The sequence below is a fragment of the Bos javanicus genome, chromosome 10 (genome assembly GCF_032452875.1).
Source record: "Bos javanicus breed banteng chromosome 10, ARS-OSU_banteng_1.0, whole genome shotgun sequence".
Lineage (NCBI taxonomy): Eukaryota > Metazoa > Chordata > Mammalia > Artiodactyla > Bovidae > Bos > Bos javanicus.
In genome coordinates, this window is record NC_083877.1 from 1,172,100 (window position 1) to 1,188,995 (window position 16,896).

The following is a 16,896-nucleotide window of genomic DNA, read 5'->3' on the forward strand; positions in this document are numbered from 1 at the left end:
CACCTGTGGCCGGCAATTTTTACTGTTGCTGGCCAAAAATTGTTATTTCACTAATACTTTGTGGGTTATTATATTCAACAATTATACCTAACACACCTGTAAAGTCATTTTAGTGAAACGCTATATTAAATACACTCTTCTTTGGAAGCAAAGGAGCATTCTCCAGCACCATTTCATTTTCACTTCCCATTGCAGAATCAATCACTAAGGATTTTTGTCTTTTTGTTGGTCTGACATCATCATTTACACCATCTGAATCAGAACTATATTCTGAAGAACTATGATCTTCTGAGACACTAGTATTAATACATATGTTGTTCAGCCAGAGGAAGTATCTACGTAAGATTCACTGAAAAATTCTTCACTCAAAAATTTTGTGATGCTTCTTTCTTGAAAGTTTTACAGTAATAAAGGTGTGTTTATAATATACACAATGTTGCAACAAAACCTGACCCAGCGAAATGAGGATAACGACAATCTAAGTTGTCTGATGAACGCTTGATCACTCTGTGAACTTCACACGGTGATGTCAGGGGGACAGATGTGGAACTCTGACGTGGTGTCGGGTCTGCCACCAGTCCTCTTACAAGTTTGTAACAACTTAAGGACGCTGGAAACATGCCACAGATAGCGGAGTACAGAGGTAGGAGGGCATCACTGAGCAACTGGATCAACACCTACAATAACCTTTGAGTTTCATGTTATTTAAAAATTTAATTCCTGTTTAAGTCCCTCATTCTTTTCTGTTGTACAGCCATATTCGTAAGTGATACGTTTTTCCAAAGAGGGCTTTTCTGAATCATGTTTTGCACCCCTGTATTTATTTGTCAGTCTGATATATAAACTACTATACAATTATGCTCACTATAGGACATAGTAAAAACAGAAACTGTTGGAGAGAAAACCTAAGTAGCAGTTCTAATACTTCCCCCTACACACCAGTGGGTCATGTCATACAGCCTGGGTTATAATCCCTTTTAGAGTTCTGAAACTCTGGCTACGTTTATTCTGTAATCACTTGGAATTGTTCGATCTCTAGCAATAAAACAGGAATTGGGATTTAAAGAAGGCTATGAGTTCACTCACAGGATTCACAGAAGAGCGGCACTAGGCCTCAGGAAGATGTGAATCACATCTTAGCTCCTTTCACCATCTGTACTTATGTTTTTACTCCATACATAAAATTGAACTGGCCTGGCCTTGGCCACATCCTGCGGTCAGGGTGCAGTCCTGTGATTGACAGCTCTTCCAGAAGCACACTGAGTCAGAGAAGGCAGTCCCCCAGGAGATGCTCAGTAGACAAAACAAAAGGCCGAAGAAGGAGTCTCTTAAGTTTTACACAAAGTCACCACTTTTAGAACAGTGCTTTGGAATAAAGTCAGAATTATCAATCCACTTTAGTTTCTTGGAAAAAAGTTTATCTCAAGGTGCTAAAGCATAGACAATTTTAGAACTCCAATCTACAGAAGAAGCAAATCTAAAGCTTAAATTTCCACATGTCAACAAACTAGTAATTGATGAAACAACTCAATTACAAAGACTGATTAAAAGAATATGATCCACAGACTGCCTGTTCATAGACCTCCAAAAGGATTTAACCACTTTCTGGTTTTAGGTTCACACAATGGCACCCCACTCCAGTACTCTTGCCTGGAAAATCCCATGGACGGAGGAGCCTGGTAGGCTGCAGTCCATGTGGTCACTAAGAGTCGGACACAACTAGGCGACTTCACTTTCACTTTTCCCTTTCATGCATTGGAGAAGGAAATGGCACCCCACTCCAGTGTTCTTGCCTGGAGAATCCCAGGGATGGGGGAGCCTGGTAGGCTACCGTCTATGGGGTCACACAGAGTTGGACACGACTGAAGTGACTTAGCATAGCATAGCATGAGCTTCCACTCCCCATTTTATTCCCTTTATCTCCTCTACTGGCATTAATCAGTTCATAAGCAAAAGCTACAAAAAGTCAAGTTTCAAATTTTATTTCACTAAAATTAAAAAGATAAACAAAATGTATATTTCAAATCTTATTAAACTCATTTATTTGAAACATGTTTACATAGAGGACAAACAGATACAGGATTTCAAGTAACTTATGGTAGAGCCCACTGTCCATTTAAGAATATGCTTCTTTCACAAAAACTGTATTAAGAGGCAAAAAAGAAAAATTTCTCTTATACTGCATAAGAGCTGGATGCAAACTTCTGATGTATCTTTATTTCATTATCAACTCTGATGTTGAAGCTGGGAGGCACAAATGTTCACAGCTCAGTTAAATGAAGCAAAGAAAAAGCTTCTGTTTCTCTCATATACAAGTGAGAAGCCTCCATTCATGTCTCTTACAGTAGTATCACATCCTTGATTCTCAGACCAGATCATTTCTTCTTCTTTCCTTTCCCTTTCTTACTTCCCTCTCCTTGCTGAAGACTTTGGTCCCCACCTCCTGTTTTTTGTGTCCGTGTTTTCAGTTTAGGTATCATTTCTGCAGCATACAACATTACTGACTTACCTAGGAACCAGAAGTTAGGCTTAGTACATAAACTGAGAAACATGATGTAAAAGGTCATCATACTTGAAAATCATAAAGTTCATGAAGTCATCATCACATCAAGAAAATAAGATTTTAAAAAGAAAAAATTAAATAATTAGGAAGACAATGATTTGCAGAAGTGGGGACCTTTCTGGGAGAAAATGTATTAAGAACAATGCTGAAATTAAATTTAAATGAACAAAACAAAAATTTAGAACACTTTATTTGAAATAAAAATTTTTACCTTGATCCTAGTAATTGACTTGAAGATCAAAGAAAGTATCTAAACATAACAAGCTGGCAACAGAATCAGGCTGTTATTGTATCTTAAGCTAGGAAGCACAGGCTTCTTAATCTTCTAACAAAAACTCAATGTCATTAAGCTGTAAAAGATTTTTTTAAGGAATAAAATGCTAGAGATAATGCAACAGTCTTCCTCACCGCCTGCTTGCATTAGGGTAAGCAGGTGTTAAAACTTGGTGTTTTCTTCAAATATACACACATGGAGAAGGCAATGGCACCCCACTCCAGTCCTCTTGCCTGGAAAATCCCATGGATGGGGGAGCCTGGTAGGCTACAGTCCATGGGGTCGCTAAGAGTTGGACACAACTGAGCGACTTCACTTTTATTTATCATTTTCACGCATTGGAGAAGGAAATGGCAACCCACTCCAGTGTTCTTGCCTGGAGAAGCCCAGGAACAGGAGAGCCTGGTGGGCTGCCGTCTATGGGGTCGCACAGAGTCGGACACGACTGAAGCGACTTAGCAGCAGCAGCATAAACACACACGGAGCCAAAGCAAAAACAACACCCAGTTGTCAATGTGACTGGTGATGGAAGCAAGGTCCGATGCTGTAAAGAGCAATACTGCATAGGAGCCTGGAATGTTAGGTCCACGAATCAAGGCAAATTGGAAGTGGTCAAACAGGAGATGGCAAGAGTGAACGTCAACATTCTAGGAATCAGCGAACTAAAATGGACTGGAATGGGTGAATTTAACTCAGATGACCATTATATCTATTACTGTGGGCAAGAATCCCTTAGAAGAAATGGAGTAGCCATCAGAGTCAACAAAAGAGTCCAAAATGCAGTACCTGGATGCAATCTCAAAAACGACAGAATGATCTCTATTCGTTTCCAAGGCAAACAATTCAGTATCACGGTAAGCCAAGTCTATGCCCCAAGTAATGCTGAAGAAGCTGAAGTTGAACGGTTCTATGAAGACCTACAAGACCTTTTAGAACTAAAACCCCAAAATGATGTCCTTTTCATTATAGGGGACTGGAATGCAAAAGTAGGAAGTCAAGAGACACCTGGAGTAACAGGCAAATTTGGCCTTGGAGTGCAGAATGAAGCAGGGCAAAGGCTAATAGAGTTCTGCCAAGAGAAAGCACTGGTCAGAGCAAACACCCTCTTCTCATGGACATCGCCAGATAGTCAACACTGAAATCAGGTTGATTATATTCTTTGCATCCAAAGATGGAGAAGCTCTATACAGTCAGCAAAAACAAGACCAGGAGGTGACTGTGGCTCAGATCCTTATTGCCAAATTCAGACTTAAGTTGAAGACAGTAGGGAAAACCACTAGACCATTCAAGTATGACCTAAATCAAATCCCTAATGGTTATACAGTAGAAGTGAGAAACAGATATACGGTACTAGATCTGATAGACAGAGTGCCTGATGAACTATGGACAGAGGTTTGTGACATTGTACAGGAGACAGGGAACAAGACCATCCCCAAGAAAAAGAAATGCAAAAAAGCAGAATGGCTGTCTGAGGAGGCTTTACAAATAGCTATGAAAAGAAGACAAGCAAAAAGCAAAGGAGAAAAGGAAAGATATACTCATTTGAATGCAGAATTCCAAAGAACAGCAAGGAGAGATAAGAAAGCCTTCTTCAGTGATCAATGCAAAGAAATAGAGGAAAACAACAGAATGGGAAAGACTAGAGATCTCAAGAAAATTAGAGATACCAAGGGAACATTTCATGCAAAGATGGGCACAACAAAGGACAGAGACAGTATGGACCTAACAGAAGCACAAGATATTAAGACGAGATGGCAAGAAAACACAGAAGAACTGTACAAAAAAGATCTTCACAATGCAGATAACCATGACGGTGTGATCACTGACCTAGAGCCAGACATCCTGGAATGTGAAGTCAAGTGGGCCTTAAGAAGCATCACTATGAACAAAGCTAGTGGATGTGATGGAATTCCAGTTGAGCTATTTCAAATCCTAGAAGATGATGCTATGAAAATGCTGCACTCTGCATGCCTGCAAATTTGGAAAACTCAGCAGTGGCTGCAGAACTGGAAAAGGTCCCTTTTCATTCCAATCCCTAAGAAAGGTAATGCCAAAGAATGCTCAAACTACCACACAACTGCACTCATCTCACATGCTAGTAAAGTAATGCTCAAATTTTCTCCAAGCCAGGCTTCAGCAATACGTGAACTGTGAACTTCCAGATGTTTAAGCTGGTTTTAGAAAAGACAGAGGAACCAGAGATCAAATTGCCAATATCTGCTTGATCATTGAAAAGGCAAGAGAGTTCCAGAAAATCATCTATTTCTGCTTTATCGACTATGCCAGAGCCTTTGACTGTGTAGATCACAATAAACTGTGGAAAATTCTGAAAGAGATGGGAATAGCAGACCACCTGACCTGCTTCTTGAAAAACCTGTATGCAGGTCAGGAAGCAACAGTTAGAACTGGACATGGAACAACAGACTGGTTCCAAATAGGAAAAGGAGTACGTCAAGGCTGTATATTGTCACCCTGCTTATTTAACTTATATGCAGAGTACATCATGAGAAACACCTGGCTGGATGAAGCACAAGCTGGAATCAAGATTGCCGGGAGAAATATCAATAACCTCAGATATGCAGATGACGGCACCCTTATGGCAGAAAGTGAAGAAGAACTAAAGAGCCTCTTGATGAAAGTGAAAGAGGAGAGTGAAAAAGTGGGCTTAAAGCTCAACATTCAGAAAACAAAGATCATGGCATCAGGTCCCATCACTTCATGGCAAACATATGGAGAAACAGTGGCACACTTTATTTTTGGGGGCTCTAAAAATCACTGCTGATGGTTACTGCAGACATGAAATTAAAAGACGTTTACTCCTTAGGAGAAAAGTTATGACCAACCTAGAAAGCATATTAAAAAGCTGAGACGTTACTTTGTCAACAAAGACCTATCTAGTCATGGCTATGTTTTTTTCCAGTAGTCATGTATGGATGTGAAAGTTGGAGTATAAAGAAAGCTGAGCACCGAAGATTGATGCTTTTAACTTTTAACTATGGTGTTGGAGAAGACTCTTGAGAGCCCCTTGGACTGCAAGGAGATCCAACTAGTCCATCCTAAAGGAAATCAGTCCTGAATATTCATTGAAAGGACTGATGTTGAAACTGAAACTCCAAAACTTTGGCCACCTGATGCAAAGAGCTGACTCATTTGAAAAGACCTTGATGCTGGGAAAGATTGAAGGCAGGACAGAAGGGGATGAGAGAGGATGAGATGGCTGGATATCATCTCCTATTCAATGGAGATGAGTTTGAGTAAACTCTGGGAGTTGGTGATAGACAGGGAGGCCTGGCGTGCTGTGGTCCATGGAGTCGCAAAGAGCAGACACGACTGAGCGACTGAACTGATACACACACACATATATATAAAATCAATAAATAACACTGCCCCCATATCTATCAATAAATAGTAATAGTCTATATTTAAATTTACACCTTAGTAGCACCACACTGCATACTTCTTGCTTTTTTTCACTCAATACAGTTTTTTAGATTTATCAGTATTAGAAATTAGTAACAGATCCCAAGTGTTTCTACATGTGAAATAGCAATAATAGCTGACAATTTAATAATTTCTCATTCTTAACCTGGGAACAATGGACTTCCATAGGTTCATAAAATGTTCATTGAACAATTTTTTTTTTTGGAGAAATGATTACTAGGTTTCATCAAATTCTCAAATGTCCTAACATAAAAGAAATTAAAAGCACTGTTTCTCTCTCTCCATCAGCAGTAGTCCTTTTTCTAAATTAATTCACAGAATGCAAATTACTTTTCTGACTTGTCAATATGTCAGTTTGAGAATATTTTTGGCAATGTAGAGGAATGCTGCTGCTGCTGCTAAGTCGCTTCAGTCGTGTCCAACTCTGTGCGACCCCATAGACGGCAGCCCATCAGGCTCCCCCGTCCCTGGGATTCTCCAGGCAAGAACACTGGAGCGGGTTGCCACTTCCTTCTCCAATGCATGAAAGTGAAAAGTCAAAGTGAAGTTGCTTAGTCATTCCCGAGTCTTAGCAACCCCATGGACTGGAGCCTACCAGGCTCCTCCGTCTATGGGATTTTCCAGGCAAGAGTACTGGAGTGGGGTGCCACTGCCTTCTCCGATGTAGAGGAATAACCTATCCCCAAATTCATTCTTTCATTAAAAAAAGCTTACGTGATGGGAACTGTACAAGACAGAGGCTGCCATCTTCCTGCTTGAGCTGGACCCGGACTCTGCCCCTGTACTGAAGATCACGATTCCATTCTCTAGAGTACATTTTATTTTTCTTAACAGAAAGAAATAAAAACAAGATTTATGAAAGTTATCACATCAATGAAATGAGTATGGAAGTTAGTGAATGAAGAACTATATCATACCTCAAGAAATACATTAAGTCCAACTGCTGCACATACATCTTGAATCTCTGTAGCTGTAGGATTTTCAACAGCCTGAAAAGTTAATTAAAGATGAAAACAGTAAATAGCTCAGCTTTAAGTGGATACTGCTACACTGTTGTATAAATCATTTCAAACACTATGAATAAAACACATACCAAGACCCTTGGTTTCCTTTAAAAAAAAAAAAAAAAACCAAAGAACCAACTAGGTACAGTTGTTTCAACTGTAATTTTTAAACTTGGGACTCACATATTCAGACTTTAGTGTCGATTTCCCTTCCATGAGAACATAAACTTCACAAGGTTAAGGACTGCTTTGTTCACCAATATATTCATCTGGCATAATGCTTGGAATATAGTAGTGTTCAATGAATATTGGTTAAACAACTATTACAGATACAACAACTTTAGAAAATTGTTTGGCAGAATCTATGGAAGTAAAATAAAATAAATGCATTCTTTATGGCCATGCAGTTCCACTGCAAGGTATATACCGCTCCCCCTCCCAAAATACAAAATAGACGATCTCAAGAAGCACTATTTATCACAGCCTCAAACTAGAAACAACCCAACTATCTGTCAATAGTAAAATGGACTGTGGTACATTCACACAATGCCGTACTACAGAGCAGTAGTTTTCAGCAAGGTAATCTTGCACCCTGACACTCATCAGTGCTTGGAGACATTTTTGATCATCACAACTAGGGTGGGGTAGGGCACTGGCTTCCAGTGGGTAGATGCCAAGGAAGCTGCTAAGCGATCCAGACAGCACCGGACAGCACTCACAACCATGAACTATCTGGCTCAAAATGTCAACAGTGCTGCTGTTGGGAAACCCTACAACAGAGAGATGAGATTTAACAAACTATATTCAAAAGTTCAGGTAAACCTCATAAGCTTAACATTCATTAAAATAAGACAGACATAAAAGCAAATAGTGTGTGATGCCATTTAAATAAAACTAAAAAACAAGCAATAGTAATCTATGGTATTCGAAGTCAGGACAGTGGTCATCCTTTGTTATGACTATATGTGCAGGGGACACTGACTGGTGGGTGGCGGGGACATACAGGAATCTTTCTGGGTGCTAGTAATGTTTTGTTTTTTTTTAATTGGATACTTGGTTAACCATGTGTACTCACTTCATGAAAATTAATCAAGAAAAACACTTAAGATTTATGTATGTTTCTGTATGAAAGCTATCAATAAAGTTGAAAGTAATTCAATCATTCTCCAAATTATCTAAGAGCCTGCTACCAGAGGCCTCTGTCAAAGTGGCTTGATGTTAGGCATTTTTCTGAATTAGTGCTTTGGCATCTTCTCCTTTACGCTGGAGCAGCAAAGCAGACTTCACATATTTAAGCAGCAAAATGGGAGATATTAAACAACTCAAAAATAATGTACTGCTTCAGGCCAAGTTCCTTAAATCCATTAGATTACAAAATGTAAATCAGCCTTAAAAAATAGGATATAACATTAATTGTGGAAATACAAAACTACAAAAATCCCTTCACTTGGCTCTAGGCTCTTTCTAAACTTAAGCCACTAGGCCAACTAAGAACTTAGGTTTTTCTATTGAGACAGCACAAGGGAGAAATCATTTCTTTTAAGACTATAAACACCTACTTTAAAAAAGTGCTAATTTTAAAGTAATTTAATCCAAGTCAAAAGGATGATGATGATAAGGGGCCTAAAACTGTAAAATTCAACACATCTGAATTTTCTGCAAGTCTTATTTAAAATAAAAAACTCAACTACATTCTGGACATGATATTGTACAGTGCCATAATTTGGGTTTCCTTTATTAAGGAGAAGATTGTCATAACATTGGTTTAAAAAAAGAAAAAATGTGCAAACCCTACAACACCCCACCCCCAAACTGTTTCAAACAAAGGCTCATGAAGAATCACTTAAAAAGCAGCCTAGTCGTTGGCTGCTCGTTCTCCTCGGGCCTCAAACAATGCAGCAGAGTAAAAGAAGTCTTTGTGGCCTAACAGGACAACCTGCCCAGGTCGTCGTTGCAAAACACGCTTACCTTACTTATGGGGATTCGCCGTCCCTCCGCGATGGTCTTCTTGTTATTTAAATAAGCAGGATAAATACAAATGAACCTGCCACAGGAAAAGCCCAGCTGGTATCATTAGAGCAATATTTCCCCAAATTCATTCATTCTTTCACCATCATCAAGATTGCCGGTGCACCTATACAATTATTCAGTTCAGTTCAGTCGCTCAGTCGTGTCCGACTCTGCAACCCCATGGACCGCAGCACGCTAGGCTTCCCCGTCTATTACCAACTCCCGAAGCCTGCTCAAACTCATGTCCATCGAGTCGGTGATGCTCCCCTCTATTTAAAAACCGAACTTTAACTTATTACCTTAGATGAAAAAAAATCACTTGCTAGACAAAGTTTTTTTTTTTTAAAAAGAACAGAAAACAGTACTGGAACTGTTCATTTACATACAACAGCCTGTCAAAAGCTTTGAGGGCGGGCTCTGCTCTCACACGCCAACGATCGAAAGAAAAGAGTTGTCACTTAACGACTCCTTTCCGTCACCCACGGAGCTCCCAATATCCTCTGTCTCAAGTACAGGTAAACATCGAGCTACGTAAAGTTGGAATCTAGGGTCCTGCGAAGAGCGGCCTCCGGGAGGTACAGACGCCCGAGAACAGGGCCAGGGCCTAGCTCCCTCTGAGGAGCCTTCCTTAGGGTTGGGGAAGGAGGCGCAGAGCCGGCGGGCTTGCCCCAAGTCGCTTCCTCTTTCCGGACTCACCTGTCCTGGTCGGCCGGGGACCGCGCCGCGGCGCAAGCCATCTTCAACCCGGGTCCAGACAGCTTCCACGCCCAGAGAGCACCCGGGCTGGGTCTGCAGGTAAAAAAGCCGGCCGGAGACCTCTCAGAGGGCCCAGACTACCCCGTTTCCGGCGGAAGTCCCGCCCATTGGAACGTCTGCTTGTCTGGGCTCTCTGGTTCCTGATGTGGCGTTGAAATCCTTTCCTCTCGCGAGAGGGTACACGAACGTGACTAATTCCTTCCTGGCTGTGAGCTTGCAGAAACCAGCCTTTGGAACGCTTGCGCCGTCGCTACCATTGGCTTACGCTTTCACGCCCCACCCCACCCCCCCTTTTTTTTTAGCTACTTTCGGGTTGAGTGTGGATGATGCATGTTTAGAGTACGGCTCAACACCGTGGGTTATCTGTGAGTTCTGAGCAAGTTGTTAGAGTAGGCAAGGAAATGCCCTGTTTGTTTAATCTTTAACCGCTCCTGGGCCCTGCAGCTTGCTTTCAACTTGGCAAAAATGGATTTTTATAGTGGTGGAACTAGCAAAATTACTGGCACTGTTTCAGTGTTCTGTGTAAATGTTAGGAATTCGACTATACAGTTTTCAGAATCTCTCCCTAAAATTAAACTCAGTGGTAAAAAATCTCCTTGCACATGGCTTGGATCCGTGGGTTAGGATGATTGATCCCCAGGAGTAGGAAATAGCAACCCACTTCAGTATTCTTCAAGACTTCCCTGGTGGCTCAGACCCGTAAAGTGTCTGTCTACAATCCGGGAGACCCGGGTTCGTTCCCGGGTCGGGAAGATCCGCTGAAAAAGCAAAAGGCAATCCATTCCAGTACTATATTGCCTGGAAAGTCCCATGGACAGAGGAGGTCGCAAAGAGTCGGACACGACTGAGCGACTCCAGTATTCTTCAGATCTTTTTGGTGTGGGAGGGTGGACTGTAAGTAAAATTTCTTTTAGTGAAACTGTTTCACTACAAATCCTTTAAGGCATTTGAACACAAGCAGTTCTGCTTTGGTACTCTGAGGGGAAGTGTTACACTAAATCCCAAAGTGGAGGACAAGTGTTCTTCCCACTTCTATAGGGACAGAGTGCAGCTTTTGGACACCAAGAACTGACAAGATGGCACCCGCCACCAAGCTTCTGGCTGGTCTAATGGAGAGCAGTGTTTTGGTAGATCCGGTTGGTTTATAAAGAGTAAGGCGAGAACGTTCAATGAACTTGGACTCAAGATGGAAAAGACTCAGTATTAAAAGGGCTGTGGAAAAAAAAAGACACACAGCTGGGTTTATGCTAGTAAAATTGCTTTATTTCAAGGATTAAAAACAAAACCCTAAGAACACCAGGCAGGAAATAAGTTTTCTATAGGGGAAACAGAACTCAGCCTGATATCTGAACTATTTAGCCACAGTAAACATTAGAGTTTTGCAGAAAATGAACTGTGACTAAAGTTGTGAATCAAATTATCCTTTGTGTGAGGGCAAAAGAAAAACAATTTTAAGCAAGCAAGGGTTCAGAAAGTATATTTCCAACCTAGCTTTTCTGGAAAACAAACAAACACTATTTAAGGACATATTCCAGCCAAACCAAATTATATTAACATAAAGAAGAAAGTGTTTCCGCTATGCAATATAGAGGAAACAGTGAACACTTACATGTAATATAAGTAAATTCAAATAATTTAATAATTTATATAAAGTGATGGTGAAGATAACTGCGATTGTTAAAAAGATTCTGAAAATTAAGTGAATACATTATTACTGAACAAAGATTTTGTAAAGAACTTAGATTTCAACTGAAATAGTGTATGTCTCTATTTCTAAAACCATTGCCTGTCGCATCACCAGGGTTTTCATAGGACCCTGGCTTCCTGCCATTTTTTCTGTTCTGTCTCTCCTCTTGTGCTCACATCTCTGCTCCTCAACCCCCCATTCCTGGGTACCCCCCGAACCCTGAGTTCTTGCCTCTCTTAAGCACACCTATGTGATTTTCTCTAACCCTCCTCCCACTAAACTCCAGGCTTGGCTTTACTGATCCCAAACCCATCAAGGTCCTCAGCTAAAGAAAAGGACTTTTCAAGAATTTAATCTTAGCAAGAGTCACCCTTTCTGGAAGGAGTGATTTTAAGTAAGAAGTGATTTTAAGTAAGAAGTTGTGGTTTTAAGTAATAACCCTCCTTTGGTTGTGTGTAGACTATCATCTGTCAAACACTGACCCTGTCACTAGCTCCACAGTTTTTATCAATCTCTTTGTGTTTGTAATATTGTTTCATACACCTGATGCTTTATCATTTGATGTTCAAATAAAGTCATAACTGTTGTTCATTTTCTTTTCATTGTTTGATGCCTTTCATCCAGAATTATACTTTGACATAAATTTACCTATACTGCTTTCTTTGCGTTTGCCTGTGTGTAGTTGAGCTTTTAGTTTTGTCCAGTCTGGATCATTTTAGGTGTATCTTTTACTAATGGCATATAGGTAAAGGATTTTTTTTTTTAACTTGACTCCAACTTTACCATATGTGCTTAATCCACTCATTATTTATTACTGTCATTTTATGCTTTTTTGTGGCTAATTCTCCCTCTCCCCTTTTCCCTATTCTTTGATATCCTGTTCAAGTGTTCTTGTATTCATAGTTATTTTGACTAATGATTTGGATGGAAAGCTTTCTTTTTAACATTGGTGTTAGCACTAAATAGAAAAGTTGAACTTGTATTTTTCCAAGTTAAAAGTAAAATAGTATCTTTTGACACTGGCTACTTAAAAGAGGAGAAATTTAGGGAATAATGTGGAATTTAAGCATTTCATCTTTTCAGTTCTGAGTTACGTGCACATTCACATTGAGATTCATTATCAGATTAACCACAATTACTTACACGTTTATTTAGTTTAAAGGTTTTATTGCTCAAACTGTTTCCTTAATACGTTCCCATTTAATTGCTCAGGCAGCAGGAGCACTATGGTAGGAGGTACGTCATGGATTCTGGTTTCCCAATGGTGCCTTTGAAACGCCCCTTGTAGGTTTGGAGAATTCATGTCCTAGGCATCCAGCTTCCTCAATGGAGAAACCAAACCACTGAGCTTTCCCTGGCTCTACAGGTGTATGACAACAGCTTCTGCCAAGTGTCCATTCAGCAAGACTGCAGTCCAGAATTGAGTGGTGTGATGAGGCAAGTGCTGAATATATTCTTAATTTATGGGGAGGGTGGTGTCAGAGGGCTCCAGAGTTGACAGGTAACAACCGGGTCTTTTTGAAGCAGCCTCACAGTATGGTTTGGGTATTGTTTCTGTGGTGGTTTCCAAGCCTGATTTTCTGGCCCTCATACAACTCCTGTGAGCTATCTGATTCCTTAAATGAGTGTCTCCTCTTTTAGAGAAAGTCTTATTGTTAACAACTGTAACAAGAATCCTGAATAATACAAGTGTTTCAGATAAATTAAGTGCTAGTTTGGCAAGTTTCAGAATTCGTAGGTAATATTTCCATTTGCTTCCAAATGGTATATATATTGTCCTACTGCTTTTTTTTTTGGGCATTCAGTATTTCAGAGAAATCTGATGCCAATCTATTTTTTTTCTTTGTAGGCAGCCTATTCCTCTTTCCCCACAGATGATTTCAAGAAAGAAAGATTTAAAGATTTAAAGAAAGCTTTATATTAAAAAAAAACTCACTAAACTGTCTAAATAGTTTTCTGTTTGAAGTTACTTCAGGAACAAAGTGGGTTTGAAACTTCACAAATGTTCCAAACACAAGGAAAAGTAGAACTAGCCCCCAGAATCAGCAAGAACTGTGGTAAGGCCAGGAGCTAGCCATTCTTGTATGTCTCGCACTTGCTTTCTATGCCTCCCTCTCATACCTGTTCCTTCTCTCTCTAGCGACCGACTTTCCCTTATTTTAGCTTCATGATGCCAATCAGAGCACCTTCAGTCTTAACTCTACAAGATCTTTCAGTTCTAGCACTCCATCTCCAACTGGAAATTTCATGACTTTTTTATTTAAAATTGACCTAATCTTTTTTTTTTTTTTTTTTAAGACAAGCCATACAAGTCTTTGGTAACTAGTCTCCTCTAGGTCAGGTACCCCCTCTGGTGGAAACAGCCATGGCCGGGGGAAACACTGAGTGAGTACAAGGTTCAGTGATCAACAGTGAGACTAATGTCAGGATTCCAGAAGGTTGTGTGGTGAGGCAGGTAATGTCTGCAACAAGAGCTATTAACAATAGCTAATTTTTGCAACATTCACTAATGTTGCTTTATATTCAGTGGTCACCTTCACTAGCAAAAGGTTGAGTACTTTTAATTAAAAAAAAAAAAGGAACAATCTCATAATGTCAAGAAAATAAGCAAATAGTCACAATTGTAGAGAGTTATCTTGAATATCAGAAGTGTATTTAGCACCGAGAACAATATTATACACACACAAAACATACAGGTTGAAAGAAGGATCGATGGTCTAACAAAAACCAGAATATAGTTTTATAGACCACAGAAGAGAGGAGAAGGGCAGAAAAAAGACCTGGAGTTTGTAGGAGTCAAAGTCCTAGGTTTCAACACTATGAAGTAGTATTTGAAAGTCAGCATTAATATGAAGGAATTAGAAACTAAAATATAATTTATATACTCCATTTCAATCCTTGTGACTCTTGAAAAATTATTTTTGTTTGGTTAAGTGTGAATGATATGACTACTCAAGTATTCTGCTCTTGGCAATTTTCTTTTAGCATTTCTGGCACTCAGTTTTTTTCTATTTAGATACAAGGAAACATGTATTCATGTTTCACAGAATACATGAATACGTTTCACAGAAACATGTTTTCTGTGAAAACATGAATTCAGAAACAGTGCAACTGGCTTCCATCTTCAGCAAGACTCATCCCTTCAGTTCATTAACCTTGTGAGAACAATCCATAGTTTATGGGGAAAAAAGTTTTTTGACTCTTCTTACAATGCAGTTGGATTCCTTGGGGCTTATTTTTTATTTCATTATTTCCCTCTCATTAACTTTGCTGTCAGTGCAAAGAAACTTGTAAAGTTTATTCTCAAATACCGCATTTGCCATTGTTTGTATACCAACTGGGCACATTTTCTTTCATCTGAAGTCCATTTTCCCTCTCTTCAAAGTTCTCTTCTTTGCCCTGTTCTTGGTGTGTCTCTTTTGATATTATTGCAAATCCAAATTAGATATTTGCTGAAATTTTGCCTTTTTGGTAACTGTTCCAAAGGGAACATGAGTCAATCCCTCAGATACAGAATTACCTGTTCATTCATGTCTGGTAAACTTGTGGGCTATTGGGAGCTGAGATGGGCTGTGTCAGATTGTAACTCAATATTAACATCTTTTCATGCCTAAAGGAGAGGGCAGCTTGGTGTACTTTCTCAGATGCTGAGTCCAGTGGTTGAGAAGAATAGCTGGAACTGAAGGCAGTCCCTCGAGGAGCTTTACTGCAGTCACGCATGGCAGTAACTCTGAGTGGTCCCAGACCAGCAGCATCAGCATCGCCTGCTAGTTCCCAGGCCTGACTCAGAATCAGGAAGGATGGGGATGTGTTTTAACAAACATTTTTGGTGATCTGCATGCACTCAAGTTCGAAAACCACTGCCTCGGTTCTGTCTGCTGCAGTCCAAAGATAACAGGGCACTGCCCTACTTAACAGGAGTTGCAACTCAACTAACCCCCAATGTTGGCTCAGTGTGCCATTTGTAACATACAAGTGTAAACTTGGGACTATTTGGGTTACCAGTTATGGGAGCACTCCCTGAACTTCTAAAATTAGAACTGAGATTTTCTCCTTTACTAATTCAGAGCCATTGTCTCTAACTAGAGGGTCTCATACAGAACCTTTTCCTCAATGGGCAATATATACTGTACCTTCTCCCAGCAGGCACTGCTTACTGAATTCCTGAGTTTCCTGGGATATGGAGGGCATCCGTTTTTCATTTTCAGCACTGTTTTTTTTTTCCCTTCCTTGAGAAAGGCAATTTTATTCTAATTGACTTATATCCCATTTTTTTCTATAAAAGTATTTGAAGTGGTTTATAAAAATTGTCATGCAATAGTAACTAAAAAAAAAAAAATAGAAAATCAGGACTAAACAGGAAAGAAATATAACCTCTATTCATATATCCCTGCTGGATAAGGCATCCTTTGAGAAAAACAGAATAGTCTTATGACTTACCAATGATTTCACTCAGATAAAACTTGATCAAAGTTTAAATGTAGGTATATTCCAAAGGTGAGCAGTAGAAAGAGTATGGGCTTTGGAGTCATGCCTTTCTTCAAATCACAGCACTTATTTACTGGCATTTTAGTAAATGACTTAAAAAAAAAAAGTCCCTACCTGTAAATAATAAACACAGGTAAGCGGTAGATAACTAACTCTATGATGTGATTTCAAAGACAGCAGGTAGATATGCTTACTCCTCACCACCTTTCCCCAGTGTCCTGCCATATTTAAATATCTTTTCCCTTCCCCAAATGCAGAGTGCATGAATTTATCATTAAAAAATAAAATTTCATTTATTCAACAAATACGTGAACATTTATCATCATCCTTACTCTCTGATCATTTAGAACAAATTCTGGAAAGATATATTAGCTTTTTAAATAAATCTTATCAGTCTACCTTCCTTCATGAAGGAGGATCCTCTCCTTGCTGTGTGAGGAAGGGGGCATTTGAACACACACCCCACAACCCTACTCATCAAAAACAAAGTTTTCATTAACAGGCAGTGGTTTCTTAAGAGTCTCTTGAATGTCTTAGCATTTTCTGAACATAGCAAGGTACTGATTGTATTTGGTTGCTGAAATTTTGCTGTAACACAAAAGGTGATGAAAGGTGTTCATTTCAGACCCAGGAGCAACAGGAGGGACAAGACAGTGACATTCCAAGACGGGCT

General features: G+C 39.7%; 1 protein-coding gene and 1 long non-coding RNA gene across 3 annotated transcripts; one reads left to right on the forward strand and one right to left on the reverse strand.

Annotated features, from left to right (window-relative positions):
• Positions 1 to 2,016: 2,016 nt before the first annotated feature.
• Positions 2,017 to 10,158, reverse strand: SRP19 (signal recognition particle 19). Its single transcript, XM_061429911.1, has 5 exons — positions 9,989 to 10,158; positions 9,251 to 9,326; positions 7,196 to 7,267; positions 6,993 to 7,104; positions 2,017 to 2,509 (listed from the first exon to the last, which is right to left on the reverse strand). Exons 1-5 carry the CDS (start codon positions 10,027 to 10,029, stop codon positions 2,376 to 2,378), a joined length of 435 nt encoding a protein of 144 aa, XP_061285895.1. The 5' UTR covers positions 10,030 to 10,158; the 3' UTR covers positions 2,017 to 2,375.
• Positions 9,326 to 16,081, forward strand: LOC133255520 (uncharacterized). Of its 2 annotated transcripts, none has more exons than XR_009738957.1 (2): positions 9,326 to 9,807; positions 13,024 to 16,081. It is a non-coding gene; the product is annotated as an uncharacterized LOC133255520 (long non-coding RNA). The 2 variants fall into 2 exon arrangements; XR_009738956.1 differs by lacking the exon at positions 9,326 to 9,807 and adding an exon at positions 10,351 to 10,413.
• Positions 16,082 to 16,896: the final 815 nt, after the last annotated feature.

Coding starts and splice junctions, on each gene's coding strand:
- SRP19 (XM_061429911.1), bottom strand. CDS start 10,029: ATGGCTTGCGCCGCGGCGCGGTCCCCGGCCGACCAGGACAG. Junction 7,268..9,250: donor GGCGAATCCCCATAAGTAAG/GTAAGCGTGTTT, acceptor TTAACTTTTCAG/GCTGTTGAAAATCCTACAGC. Junction 7,105..7,195: donor GACTTAATGTATTTCTTGAG/GTATGATATAGT, acceptor CTTTCTGTTAAG/AAAAATAAAATGTACTCTAG.